Raw genomic sequence first — 13,158 nt, 5'->3', positions numbered from 1 at the left:
TTATTATTTATGACATTATCAGTATTCACCGGGGTAGTAACACCCGGGGCTACATTAGTGTCCGGCGGAGGTATATTAACAGTGGCCGTGGTGGTGCTCGTAGGTTGATTAACAGTATTGTTAGCACGTATGCCTGCAGTGACTTGTGTTACAATTGTTGGTATCACTGCTTGCAGTTGACGAGCAATCATTGCGGCCACTTCCGCCTCAGACAAAGGGTTTGTTTTCTTCGGGGCCATTCTATAAAATAATCAATTGTATAATAATCAATATCGTTTCACTATGATCAACAAAACTTTACGATATTACACCTTCACAACACATAACTATGCCAAAGAAAACACGTTTGTATTAATTATAATCATTACTGTACATATGCATCCAAAATTAGCGCATAGGCTCAACCTGGTATAGGCCAGCGCTTGTATATGCGTATCAAAATTTGTCACTAAGTGACATGTAGACTTAACCCGATAAGGGCCAGTGCTTGAAATAGTACTAAACCACAAACAACTCCCAAGTCAGTCCAACACGCTGTAACAAAATGCTGCTTGGGATATCAAAAGACTATATACATAAGACTAGACTATTATGTCCTATCCATTCTTTGCAACATGGAGCCACAACCAAACAACAGCAGCCACTAGGGCCGCATTAACTGCTAAGCATACCCCCAGTAGTATCATCGCTCGATCCTGACGCCCGTGGCTGTGAGCACTGGATCTTTGCACAATTCTGATTTCTTGCTGCATGTACCGCATGTGATCATACATATCATGTCTATGCTGGTTTAGGCTATTTATCGAATGTGATTGTTCTAAAAGCTGATCAGTTGCTAAACCAAACCATGCTGAATCAGAATGACGAGGTGGCTCGGGCACCGGGGCGGGTAAACCCCAAGTAGGAATAGGTATCTCAGTGACCTGGACACGTGATGTTTCTCCCCTATGGTACGTAGATCGAGGTGGGGAAAAGGTGTGCTCAGGTGGACGCACTGAAATGCGAGCGGTCTGACGGTTTCTAATAGTGGGTGGGGGTACTGGTGTATGCTGTACAGGTGGAGTAGGGGATCTGGGTGCTCTAACAGGTGAACGATAAGCACTAGTAGCTCCCTGTCCTGCAACATTCCTAGGGGATTCCCTAGGGGGGTAGGTGTCACAACGGTAACCCGATAAGTCGGGTTGATCTGAGGGTACCTCGCGTGGAATTACCGCATCTGCACCTTCTTCTATTTCCTCTGGTTCCTCCTCCGTTTCCTCTTCCGGATCCTCCTCCTCCTCCTCAGGCCTTGTTGGTAGGGTATTAGGTAAACGATCAGTAGTTCTTGACATATTCCTGCACAATGGTTAGTGATAAGAATAATATCCTTCTATATTAATCATAGTAAAATACATGCAGGTATTTATACACATAAGCACAAATAATCGTTTATATACACAGATATTTATCTATTATTATATTTTATACACATATGTTGCTGTTTTTACCTATTCGATTGTTCATCGACTTCTTCTCGAATTTCCTTGTACAAACAAGTCTGTTATTACGTTCCGGACCATAATAACCCACTTGTCCATTCGCGTTCATTACGAGAATCATTCGTGTATATTATTTAATATTATTTTATTCGAGCCTACGGTTATCTTAGGGTATCCTAAGGGACATCCTAATTCTTTATAACCAATGGCTCTGATACCAACTTCAGTCACACCCCGACTAGGTAGTTGCGGAAGCGTAATACGGGAATGTAACAGATAACACTGGTATCAACCACATTGTTTATAAAGAAAATTCAACCACTAAATTACATCATATTACATTGGTAGGTACTATGTTTACAAACTAGGTGAAAAACACATAACCGGTTTACAAGTTCCTTATTCAGTATTATATCAGCGTCTATTCACAGCTATTCAACTTTCTTTCTAACACCAAGCATGTAAGCAAATCATTCCACTTTTGCTTTACCTGAAAAGCATGTTAAAACGGGTCAACTACGTCTAGTTGGTGAGTTTCAAGTTTCACGAGTATCAATGAAATCAGTACACGAGTTCGTAAAGTTTACAGTGTGTATGTATATATGTATGTGTATGATGTATTATACTAAGCCACAAGTGAAACCGAAACGAGCTATACTGCATGGCCTCTCCTGCCTATGCACTCCTGTTGGCATTTAACAGCCATTTTGCCCCATGTATGTACTATGTCTAACACCACATAGCAGTATGTAAATATATAATGATAATGTGCAACTGGTTTTACATATGTTCCGGCTTACCCCACCGGCTCTGTCACAGTTGGGTTTGTCAAACCGATAGTACTATCCACACGTCACCGGCACGAAGTTAATCACTTGTGTTTGTGGGGACTTGTCAAGTGTTAGTACTTAGATAATCCACATCATCACACGTTTTCCAGTATATAAGTATATGTAAACATGCTTTTTACCCCAAAAGTTCGTAAAACAGTTTAGAAAGTGGGGGTCGTGAAACTCACCTTATCGTAGTTCGCACAGAAATCACGTATCAATAATTCAGATGTCTCGTTTATAGCCTGATTCCTATAAACGGTATCGTATCGTTAATACTAGTACAGTGTTCAAGCTAAGTCGGGCTGTATAGATAATCTGGGTATAGCTGTTAGGCCCAGAACATGACCATAGTCTTAGATTGTGACGTTGTATACTATGAAATGTTTAAAACTGGATTTGGCTTAGTTTCACCGTTTCCTGAGCCTAGCTCAGTTGATCGTTTATACGTTTCGGGATTAGGTAAGATCACATAAAACTTAAGTAAATATATTGATTGATAAAATGATTTGATTTATGAAAGAATTTTAAAGTTTCGGTGTCTGGTTTGATTGCAGGGTTCGTTTCCGTTTTTACACGGGTTTGATTATACAAAACGCGCACAATCCACCCGAATTGTCCGGAATTCTCGTAAAAAGTTCGTTTTTATTAATATCATTCAAAAATATGATATTTGGCCACTTTTGACATTTTGACATACCAGTCAGTCCGTTAAACACAAAACTGCCGGTTTCGTTAAAACAATTATAATTTAAATCTTTGATTAGTCATAACTAAATATGTACTTATATATAAATTATGTAAATTTTTGTAAAAATACATTAAGACATGGAGAATTTTATAAAAATATTTTCAGAAATTTTATGATTAATTATTTATTTATAAAAATTCATTTAATAGGTTATAATCGTGTAATAAATGGCCCGTTTATATCAAACGACCTCCGAAAAATCTGATAATTTTTACCAATGACCTCAATGTTATTACATAGCCCCTGCAAAATTTCCAGAACCTAACTCTTTTGAAAAAATGCCTTTTTGTGCGTTTTTCGGCTGTTAAAATTCGGTTAAGCCATGATCGCACAAACCATACTTAGGCATTTCCAATGATTCCCAAACTTTACCAGTGATCTTACCATCCCATATCAAACTCCAAAACCAAGTTTCAGAATTTTTCAATATGTTTACCTATTTTTCCCAAATAAACGCTCATAAACGGAAATAAATTCACCAAATATTCTCCGTTTATCGAAAAATTACCAAATTTGAACAGGGACTCATTTATATGATCCCTAATGTCCCTGCAAGTTTTCACAAGCTAAAAACAAGCACGTCACAACCTAATACTAAACAGCCCCTAAACGAGTGTTACGGGTTTACCTTGTCGGTTTTCGATGAATTTTGCTAGCTTAAACGACTTTCCGGGTCTCGGGTTGCAAACTCAGTATATCAACATATCATATAACATCAAACCAAGCATAAATCATCCATGTAACAGCCTTGATAATTAGGGTTTCGGTTTTGGGTTCAAACCGAACTTTCTAACCGTAAAAACGTTGTATTCATGTTCTAATCCGCGTTTTTGACCAAAAAAGTATATGTTCCTGGTTTGTAAACATGTTTAACATCAAAACATGGTTTTACTTGATTTTTAGGGTTTTTGGATGGTTAAACATGTTTAAAACTAACTAAAACATGTTTATTTGTTAATTATATGAATCAAACTTGGTTAAATCTTCACAAAACTTGATCTTACCTTAGGGTTTTGAAGGGGAGTTGATAAAGCAGAGCTGGAGCTGCTTTGGACTTCAAATGTTATGAATTAGAATGGATAACAAAACTTAAGGATGAAGTTATATAAAAAAGAATGTATGGTTTGGTGGCTGTTCCGATCGGAACCTTGGAGGGCCCTTAATGAGCTGTTTTGGCCCATTACTCTAATTATACAAGCCCAAACATGAAAAGCCCACTTCAAATTTAGTTCGGGTTCGGTTTTTCGCAAGAAAATTAATTCGGGTGTGAGAAATAACACAAAAACGAGTGTTTTTCAGCTTATTTTTGTAAAATAAGAAAAACGTACTGACTCGTTGTAAAATTCCAAAATATTTTCACGGATTGCTTAGAACATGTCATATAAGTGTTTTATAAATCTTTTTCGGCTTAACGGATGCTATAATGCTTGTTTTGATATTAACGATTGCGTTTAAGCTTATAGCGTATCGATAAACGAAACCTTTTTCGTTTATAGAGTTTTAAACGTACTAGGGCCTAAATATCAATATGTTAGCCTCTATAACATATATATAACTCGTATATGACCCCTCAGTATGTATACGGGTCATAATTAGTATCGGTCGGTTACTCGTTTAAGCACTACGAATTAACCGATTTATCGTTTACTTGTTACGTAATGAATATAGTGTACCTCGTTTTGTCATGAATGTCACAGAACATTTTCCGGGATTGAGTTTCATGTTGATCTTCCTCAGGTTTTGGAAGGTTTCTTGTATGTTATCGAGCATTTGATGCTCGGTTTTGCTTTTGATTACTAGATTGTCGACATAGCTTCTAAGTTTCTGCTAATTTGGCTGGCAAATGCTTTGTTAATCAAACGTTGATAGGTTGCTCCGGCATTTCGTAGGCCAAAAGGCATCATTTGATAACAAAAAATACCTTTGTCCGTGTGGAATGCAGTTTTTTCTTCATCCTCTACTTTCATGAGAATTTGATGATAACCCTTGTAAGCGTCGAGAAAACACTTATAGGGATGGCCGGTTAAAGAGTCAACCCTAAGGTCCGTCTCGGGTAAAGGATAGCAATCTTTCGGGCATGCTTTGTTCAAGTCTTTGAAGTCGATGCACATCCTCCAAGACTTGTCAGGCTTCCGAACCATGACTGGATTAGCAACCCAAGATTGATATTTGACCTCACGCAGGATCCCAGCTAGGACAAGCTTTTCAACTTCTTAGCATGCTGCCAAGCTTCGTTCGGGAGCTAGGCTCCGTTTCTTTTGGAAAACAGGCTTGACATCGGGTGGTATTTTTAGCTCATGCTCCGCAATGCTTAGAGGGACACCCGTCATGTCTTCCGGGCACCAAGCAAATAAATCGTTATAGTGTATCAATAGATTCTCAAGGTGTGAGAGAGTTTCTTTGGAAAGGCTTGTGTTTACCCGTACCTTTTGTTCAGGATACTTTGGGTTTATGATCAAGCCTTGTTCGTCGTCTTCGTTTCTAGAACTTTCACCTTCAACCGTGTAAACTTCTTGGGTGGGTTGAAGGTTTGCAATTCCCCTATCGGTGGGAAACTTTACGGCACCTTGACCAACCGATACAGCCATGTTGAACGCACATTGTCCAGGCCTTCCTATGATTAAATCATAGTTAGAAGATATGTTGATAACCACAAAAGTGAGTGGTTTGGTTTTCTTCATATTGCCTTCACTAAAACAGACATCAAGGGTTAGTTGGCCCATAGGCTTCAAGGGTATGTCGGCGATAACTTTTATAGATGACCCGGAGGGTTGAAGCCTTGACCGTTCTTCCTTACTTAGTCAGTTGAAGAACCTTTCATACATGATCTCTGTGGCAGCCCCTGTGTAATTGTAGGCTTTGCTTGTTTTGAGTGTTCCCACGTTCGCTTCTACCATCAAAGGGTTTGAGAGTAAATCACCTTGAGGTGGTGGGAAGAAGACACATTGAAGCTCCCAAGCCTCCAAGCGCTGTCGCTTGTGGGGAACACCTTGGTCTATATTCACCATATTCACTTCTTTGCCTTTTCTTTCGGCCATCTTGTCCTTGACCCCTTTTACCAAATGGGCCAATTCTCCGGACTTAACAACTTCCTGAATTTTTCTTTTGAGTTGAAAGCAATCGTTTGTGTGGTGACCTTTTTCTTTGTGAAACTCACAGAACTGGGTGGAGCTTTCGTTTTTCTTGCTTTTGGGCAAGGTCGAGGAGGTCGGAATTTGTGTTTCACTTCTTCGGTGGCAAGGATCTCCTGAGGGGTTTTGGTTAGAGCTGTGAAGTTCACAGTCTTTTACCTGCTTGGAAGGTTCTGACCTTCAGACCTTTGTTGATCTGAGCTCCTTGGATGCCTATCATAGGGACGGGAATTTCCTCTCTTTCGGTTGGGGCTGTTGCCTCGCCAATTAGGAGCTCTTTTTCTTTGTTCTTTGGAATCAACGGCCTCTTCGCCTCAGATATGTGCCTCAGCTCGTTCGAGAGCTTCTTCAAGGGTTTTAGGCAGGCACTTGTTAAAGTCCCTCATGAGGTATTTGGAGGTGATGGAATTCATGAAGCCTGCCACCCTCATTTTTCGTCGGCCTCCACATATGTCAACCCTTCCTTCTTATATCTTTCGATGAATTCTTGAAGGCTTTCATCATCTTTTTGTTTTATCTGAAAAATTAACGTGACATCCTTGATGTACCTCTTTTGTTGTGAAAAGTTGGCCAAGAATCCTTTGCTCAGATCGTCGAAGCTTCGAACACTTTGGACAGGAAGGTCATTGAACCATATCCTGGCTGATCCGACAAGTGTTTGTATGAATATTAAACAACATTCAGTATGGGACCATTTTTCGATTCTGGCAGCACCGGTAAAGATCTAGAGGTGTTCTTCTGGATCCTCGGTCCCATCATATGTTTTTGTATGGGATGGCATCTTGATTTTCGTTTGAGAGTCATAATCGGCAATTTGTTGAGAGAAACAAGATAGGTTACCGGGCTTATAGGGCTTTGCAAGGTCTTCTTCTGCCCTTGTAGCGAGATTATGACTTGTTGTTCCTTGGTGAGTAAACAACGCTTGGTTGATGAGCTGGGTCCAAGGGAAGTGTGCCATCATTTGAGCCATCATCTGAGTCATGAGGTTAAAGCCTTGAAGGCTTTTCAGTAGTTGCTGCTATTTGGTTTGTTCCCATGTGGGTTCTCATTGCTGCACTTTGAGCCAAGGGCAAGGCCGCCATGGCCTGCTCCCATGTGGTGGCTGTAGGAGGAGGAACACTTGAAGCTGGTGACTGCCATATTTGGTCGAGAGTAGTTTCATGCCCGGGGGGTTGTGAAGTGAACAAAGGGAAGGCTGTTGGGCTTGGCCTCCCGTAGGCATAAGGAGTTGGGTTAAAAGGTTGGCAGGTCACACTTGAACCAACTTCTGAATGAGAAGCAGCCGGCCGTGAGCTGGTTAAAGGGGGAGGTGGGTGTCCGAGTGACAGTGAGGGTTCCGGATCGTCGTAATCCAGCCTTATTCTTATCCCCTTTTCTCTTTCTTGGCTCACGTGTTGGTTATGAAGATGTCTTAGTTGTAAGAAATGTTGTGATACCCCTTCTGGTGTCAAATCGACACGCTCCGGGATGTTTGAGGTTCTTATGTGAGGAGAAGGAACTCCGGATCGTGAAGTGGTTGGAGTTCGGAAAGGTGAAAACTCGAGGAACAAAGATCTCGTCGAAGTACCTCCCGGAGTGGAAAAAGGCTTGGTCGCAGCCGGAATTTTAGGGCTAGCATTTGGTGTCGGTGTTTTTGACACTTGATCAACTTCTTCGGGAGATTCACTTTCCGACATGATGACTTTGATGAAAATGGAGCTACACTACTGGTCTTTAAGATAAAGTAAGCGGCGTAGCCCCACGGTGGGCGTCAACTTGTTGCTACAACAATTATAAGACCAATGATAATGAATAGACTGGTTAGGCTAACAGGTTTCAAGGGTTCCGGTTAACCTAACGCAGGTCGCCGGTCCCTCTACGTTTGCAAAACGTAGAGAGAGGTTCACTAGTTTAGTTGTTATTTGATATAGTTCACTAAGGATCCAAGACCGAGATGTTGGAACCGGTTTTTGGATGCGGGTTCTTAGTGAAGCTATGTAGTTTTTGGAGTAAGAAAGAAGCATGCAAAGTGCAAGCTTCTCCAGGAAGAAGAGAAGATCAGAGAGTATATGTTAAACTCCCAGATCTGGTGTGTCTTTGTTATGGCTGAGTTATATCCTTTTATAGAGAAAGGAATGTAAGCCTTTTGTCTGGTGGATAAACTAGTTTACCTCTTGTTTGGTAGAGGGTTGACCGTTTTATGCACAGGAAGCTTTTGACATGCAGTTAATAATATATAATAATAATACTTTTCTGAGCATATGCCTCTTTTACGGCTGAGGGATGATGTGAACGGTGATTTGACGTGTTACTGTTACGTGCTTTTACAGTACATGTATTTGTTTTCCTTAATTGGGCGGGAAAACGAACCTTTTAACATTCTAACTTTTTTAACGTTAATGTGTGAAAGCCATTTTACCAGACTTTGAGCTACCCCGTCATCAACCACTTCAAAGGAAAGTGAAATTAGTGACGAAAAATTGTTTGTAGTTACACTTTTGAAAAAGAAACTCAAAAAGTTCAAGTTTTTACTTTTATACACTTTTTCTTTATCATAATTTGTTTCGAAAAAGGTTTAAAATCCGATTCCACTATAGTTGCACAGAACCATCCTTTTCTACCATAATTGGCATGTTGGCACCCAAATCACCAAAATAAGTTTTATACCCATGCACACCAAATTAAATTTTTAGTTTTAAGGCACTTCTCAAATATTTTAAACACTTCAAATTCATTATCTATTGTTGACTAATGTAACTAGTCACTAAATTCACAGTTTGGGTCATCTTGGCTAAAATCAACTTATTTCTTCAATGCCAAACCTTAGATTAACATACAAAAGCTTGAAATGCCAGATTTAATTTAATTCTAAACACTTATTAATGTTGTAAACTCAGTTTTTATTTAAATAAACGCCCACTAGATTACTTTTGATCATTTATGTAAAAAAGAGTTCACCAATTACTTTTTAGTTAAAACACATCTAGCATGTTAGTTATCAAGTGATTATTTTATCTCGTTGAATTTTATACAATTACATAAAACAAGACAGCAATAATAATATTGTAACTCACTTTCACATTCCAATATTTGAATTACAATTTAGATTATGGGCGTTATTACAAAGCTTATCTTAGATGTTAACGCGACAAGTTCTCACGACCACTACATTCCACCACAAAGGAAAGTGACATTGGTAACACACTAAAATTGTCACTGCATTTGTGTTTTTAATTAGTTATACTTTTAGAAAGGGTCTCAAAAGTTAATGTTTTGTGTTTTTTTACACTTTTTCTTTATCAAAATTTATTTCGAAAAAGGATTTAAAATCCGATTCCACTCTTTTTGTGTCACTATCATAGGTCATTACTCTAAACTTCTTTTTCAAAGTAAAACTTTGTGACTGATTATTACTTATAGTGATAACTTTTGACTTTTAATAATGATTTTTGACGCTTATTTCGTGTCGATGAATGACTTTTTTTATTCTTCTACTTTATAAACCATTCATTGTAGCTAACACCCGCTAGATGCGTTCTCTAGAATATAACTGGCTCTGAGTAAATCTCAAATCTTGTGGAAGAGGATAGCTGAGGCTCCTACAAACACCAAACTTAAAAATGTAAGCACATAGCAAAAGCTTTGAAGCCATTCGCATTTATAAGGGTGAATAAAGTAAAAATATATACAAATGGTTCAGTTTTACTACACTTGTTGGTGTATATATAATATTTTCATACTTACAAAAGTGGTGTTCGTACTTAGCAGTTTAATGCGTATAGGAGTTGGGAGTAAAATACAACTAAAGGTGCTAACAATCATTTTGGATCAAGGTGTATAGACCCCTTTTTAACAAATTATTCCACTTTTAACAAATTATTCCTTTTTTTAAAGGCTGATTGGATAAAAAGCTCCTTAATTGAGAATTAAGTTCTCGTCAAGGAGATCGTGAACTCATTATTTAAAAATCGTATAATTATAAGTAGATCTAATTATTTGTGTCCAAATTAAGAACACATAGATAACTCAAGTTAAGGATTCAAAATGATGAGGTACCTGCGGCATAGAAGATGCGCGTGGCATAAATCGACCAACCACTTGTTGAGCATAGTTAACTTTTTTCCGCATAGAGGAAAGTAACATTCCATATGTCAGCTTGCTTTCATTTTCAATAGTTTGGATGAAGCTAAAAGTCAACGCGCCTATAGCCCGGCCTGTGAAAACCTGCAAAAATATTAAAACAAATATGGATTAAATAAAAAGTGGTTTTTGAGTGATATGCACGCGAAGACATGTATGAGTGTGCTTACTGATGTATCTGCTGAGATGTGGTCATCTGCACAGGCACTAATGCACACCGCCTTTCCGCCACGGGTTCCTTTATTTGTAAGTTGGTGTTCTTCCCACTTATAGAGTCCATCCCTGCTTGAAAGGATCATAGGTGTGTTAACCGAGTTTATTATCTGTTATAGTTATTATGATTTGATTCATCATTTATTTTTAAGCTTGTTTGCTAATCGACCTTCAGTATAAAATTTCATTGTAATCTCTTTATATAAAGAGATCAGGTTTTCAATTCTCAATTATTATAAACAAAAATTAAATTTCACCAAACAATTTATTTTTATTTTTATTTTTTTTATTTATTTTTTTTTTTTGTAGAATTCCTACTGACCAGTTGATCTTGCAAAGAAAAGGTAGATCTAGAAGGGTTCCGCTGAAGCAAGTGTCGACGACACTATGAAGTGTTACACCGCAAGGCAGTGGTGCTACAATGGTGGCATTGATTTCATCATCTAGAATTGTTCCAGCCACTTTATAGTCAAGAGGGCACAATGCTTCATCATACCCATCAACCTCATCTCCATCTTCATCCTGAATTTGGGATGCATGGCCTGCATAGTAGAAGAACAATGAGTCCCCGGGTTGGCAACCCTGGACTAGCCACCGTAAAGCTGCTTGTATGTTGCGCTTTGTTGGGATCCTGTAGCGATCCGATTCCTCTTCTACATCAAATGTTAATCACTAATTAGCAAGAACACCGAACAGACAAATATAACAGAAATCAAACCCATAAAACTGAGAAAGACCAACTTTTGTTATCGAATTTATGAATTTTTTTTTAAAATTAAAATCCTTTTTTTCCGACTATTCAGCTACTACAAAATGATTACAATAAAGTGGCAGGCAAACGGGCAACAAGTTGCGCCGCAACCCCCTTTTGAATAGCAAAGCCAATCCTACTAAAAAACAAAGCTTTGGGACCTTGGAGCTAAAGAGGTTCCGTGTACGACACGCTGAACCCTACTCAATTTATGAATTATAATTTTTTTAGTGTTAATTAATTTATAAAGGCCAACAAATTGTATTGCCCAATATCTTTAGGCACTTGTAATAATCAATTAATCATTAAATTCAGACCAAAAGTTCGAGATCCAAATTCATTATTTTTCATGCCATTTTTTTTTCGGACCGAAGTTACAGAATTACCAGTAAGGACAAGGATGGAAGCATCTGGAAAGCCCAATTTGTTAACTAGTAACTGATGCATGCTCCTGACATTATGAACACTAGCTTCAAGTTTCTTTATGTGGTTATTGTAGGTGATACCACATAACACCGCCCTTTTCCTGCCATATTTCTGAGACAATTGCTGCTGGAATGATCTGTTCGGTGGCAGCTGAGCCGACTGCTGTTGATACTGGCTTGCAGCTGCATTGAGAAACCGCCCGACTTGAAAGAGAACACGGGGCTTGATTTTTTCTTTGAAAACGTGGACGGCTTGGCACCTGGGACACAATTCGTATTGTGATCCCGACATCTGAATAAAGGTTCTTTCACATGCGTTGCACCGTCTCGTTGTTGTTGCCATGGTTTTTTTTTTCTAGGTGGCTTAGAGTTGTTTTATCTAAGGTAGAATGAATGTGTGGATGGTAACTAGTTTGGAGGTGTGTGTTCTATTTATATAGTCCATTTAGCCATTTGTATGACTCTTTGCAAGGACTAAGGAATGGATTCATTTGGTATTCACAAAGTAAATGGAAGAACCAGATTCACATTTGAAAACTTCTTTCGGTTGAGATGATTTATTCTAGTGTAGCCATGTTGACTAAAAACTTACGTATGTAGACTGCATGTTTATCGAAAATCAATGAAAAGAGAACACATACAATAATCACGTGTGTGATATTACTGAATCCTGTTTAGCGGGTCGGCCATGATCTATTTATTTTTTGTGTGGGCAGAGAATGGATTAAGTCGGAGGGCTATGCATGCATATATGATGCAGCGATGCAAGTAAGACTTAATTACCCGTGAATATCATGTCTGGTTCAATGAGCGGTCACATTTTAAAAACATTCCTCATTAGACTATCACCAGTGCAAGGTATAAATGTGTCTAGTAAGCAAAGACATCAAATTTATATAAAAGGAACAAAAATACTGAATTTTCTCTAATCCTACAAACATTCTCAACATAGTTGACAGCACAAGCATAAGTACGTGTTGTATGGCTATGAATCAAGAAATCTTTGTTATGAGAAATACCACTTCAGTTACGTTCTCTAATTTTACTTTTTACTATATTATTTAAGGAAAAGATAACTAGGATCTATCTTCGAATCTTTTTCTTTTATGTGAGTATTAGGTTCTTTAATTACAATGGCATGATTTCATTTGGTCTTCCCTTGATATATTCCTGTATATCAATAGTTATGGGCCAATCATTTTGGAATTCACACATTTCTAAAATCTGATCACCTCATACATTTCCTAGAAATGACATAAAATTTAAGTGGCAAGTTCTATGTGAAAATATTCAAATATACCACTTGATTTGATTACTTAATTTTTCCTGAATTTCAAAAACATTAAGTAAAAACAATAGCATAAGACTTCTTATGAAAAATACACACAGTAATTAATATATAATTAATATTCTCTTGGTGAATCTTTAAGGCCGCTATTAGGTTAAATAACCTTTTGTAC

The 13,158-nt window shown here is 38.2% G+C and overlaps 1 protein-coding gene across 1 annotated transcript; it reads right to left on the bottom strand.

The window, feature by feature from the left end:
• Positions 1 to 9,699: 9,699 nt before the first annotated feature.
• Positions 9,700 to 12,047, bottom strand: LOC143593649 (metacaspase-1-like). Its single transcript, XM_077073217.1, has 5 exons — positions 11,660 to 12,047; positions 10,845 to 11,175; positions 10,480 to 10,591; positions 10,226 to 10,393; positions 9,700 to 9,768 (listed from the first exon to the last, which is right to left on the bottom strand). The coding sequence occupies exons 1-5, from the start codon at positions 12,039 to 12,041 to the stop codon at positions 9,709 to 9,711; spliced, it is 1,053 nt and encodes a 350-aa protein (XP_076929332.1). The 5' UTR covers positions 12,042 to 12,047; the 3' UTR covers positions 9,700 to 9,708.
• Positions 12,048 to 13,158: the final 1,111 nt, after the last annotated feature.

The sequence above is a fragment of the Bidens hawaiensis genome, unplaced genomic scaffold, assembly GCF_021521415.1.
Source record: "Bidens hawaiensis isolate Kalapana, Puna unplaced genomic scaffold, B.hawaiensis_p1.1 tig00042447_1, whole genome shotgun sequence".
Classification (NCBI taxonomy): domain Eukaryota; kingdom Viridiplantae; phylum Streptophyta; class Magnoliopsida; order Asterales; family Asteraceae; genus Bidens; species Bidens hawaiensis.
Note: the sequence above shows the minus strand (reverse complement) of the source record. Positions and strands in the feature narration are given on the sequence as shown.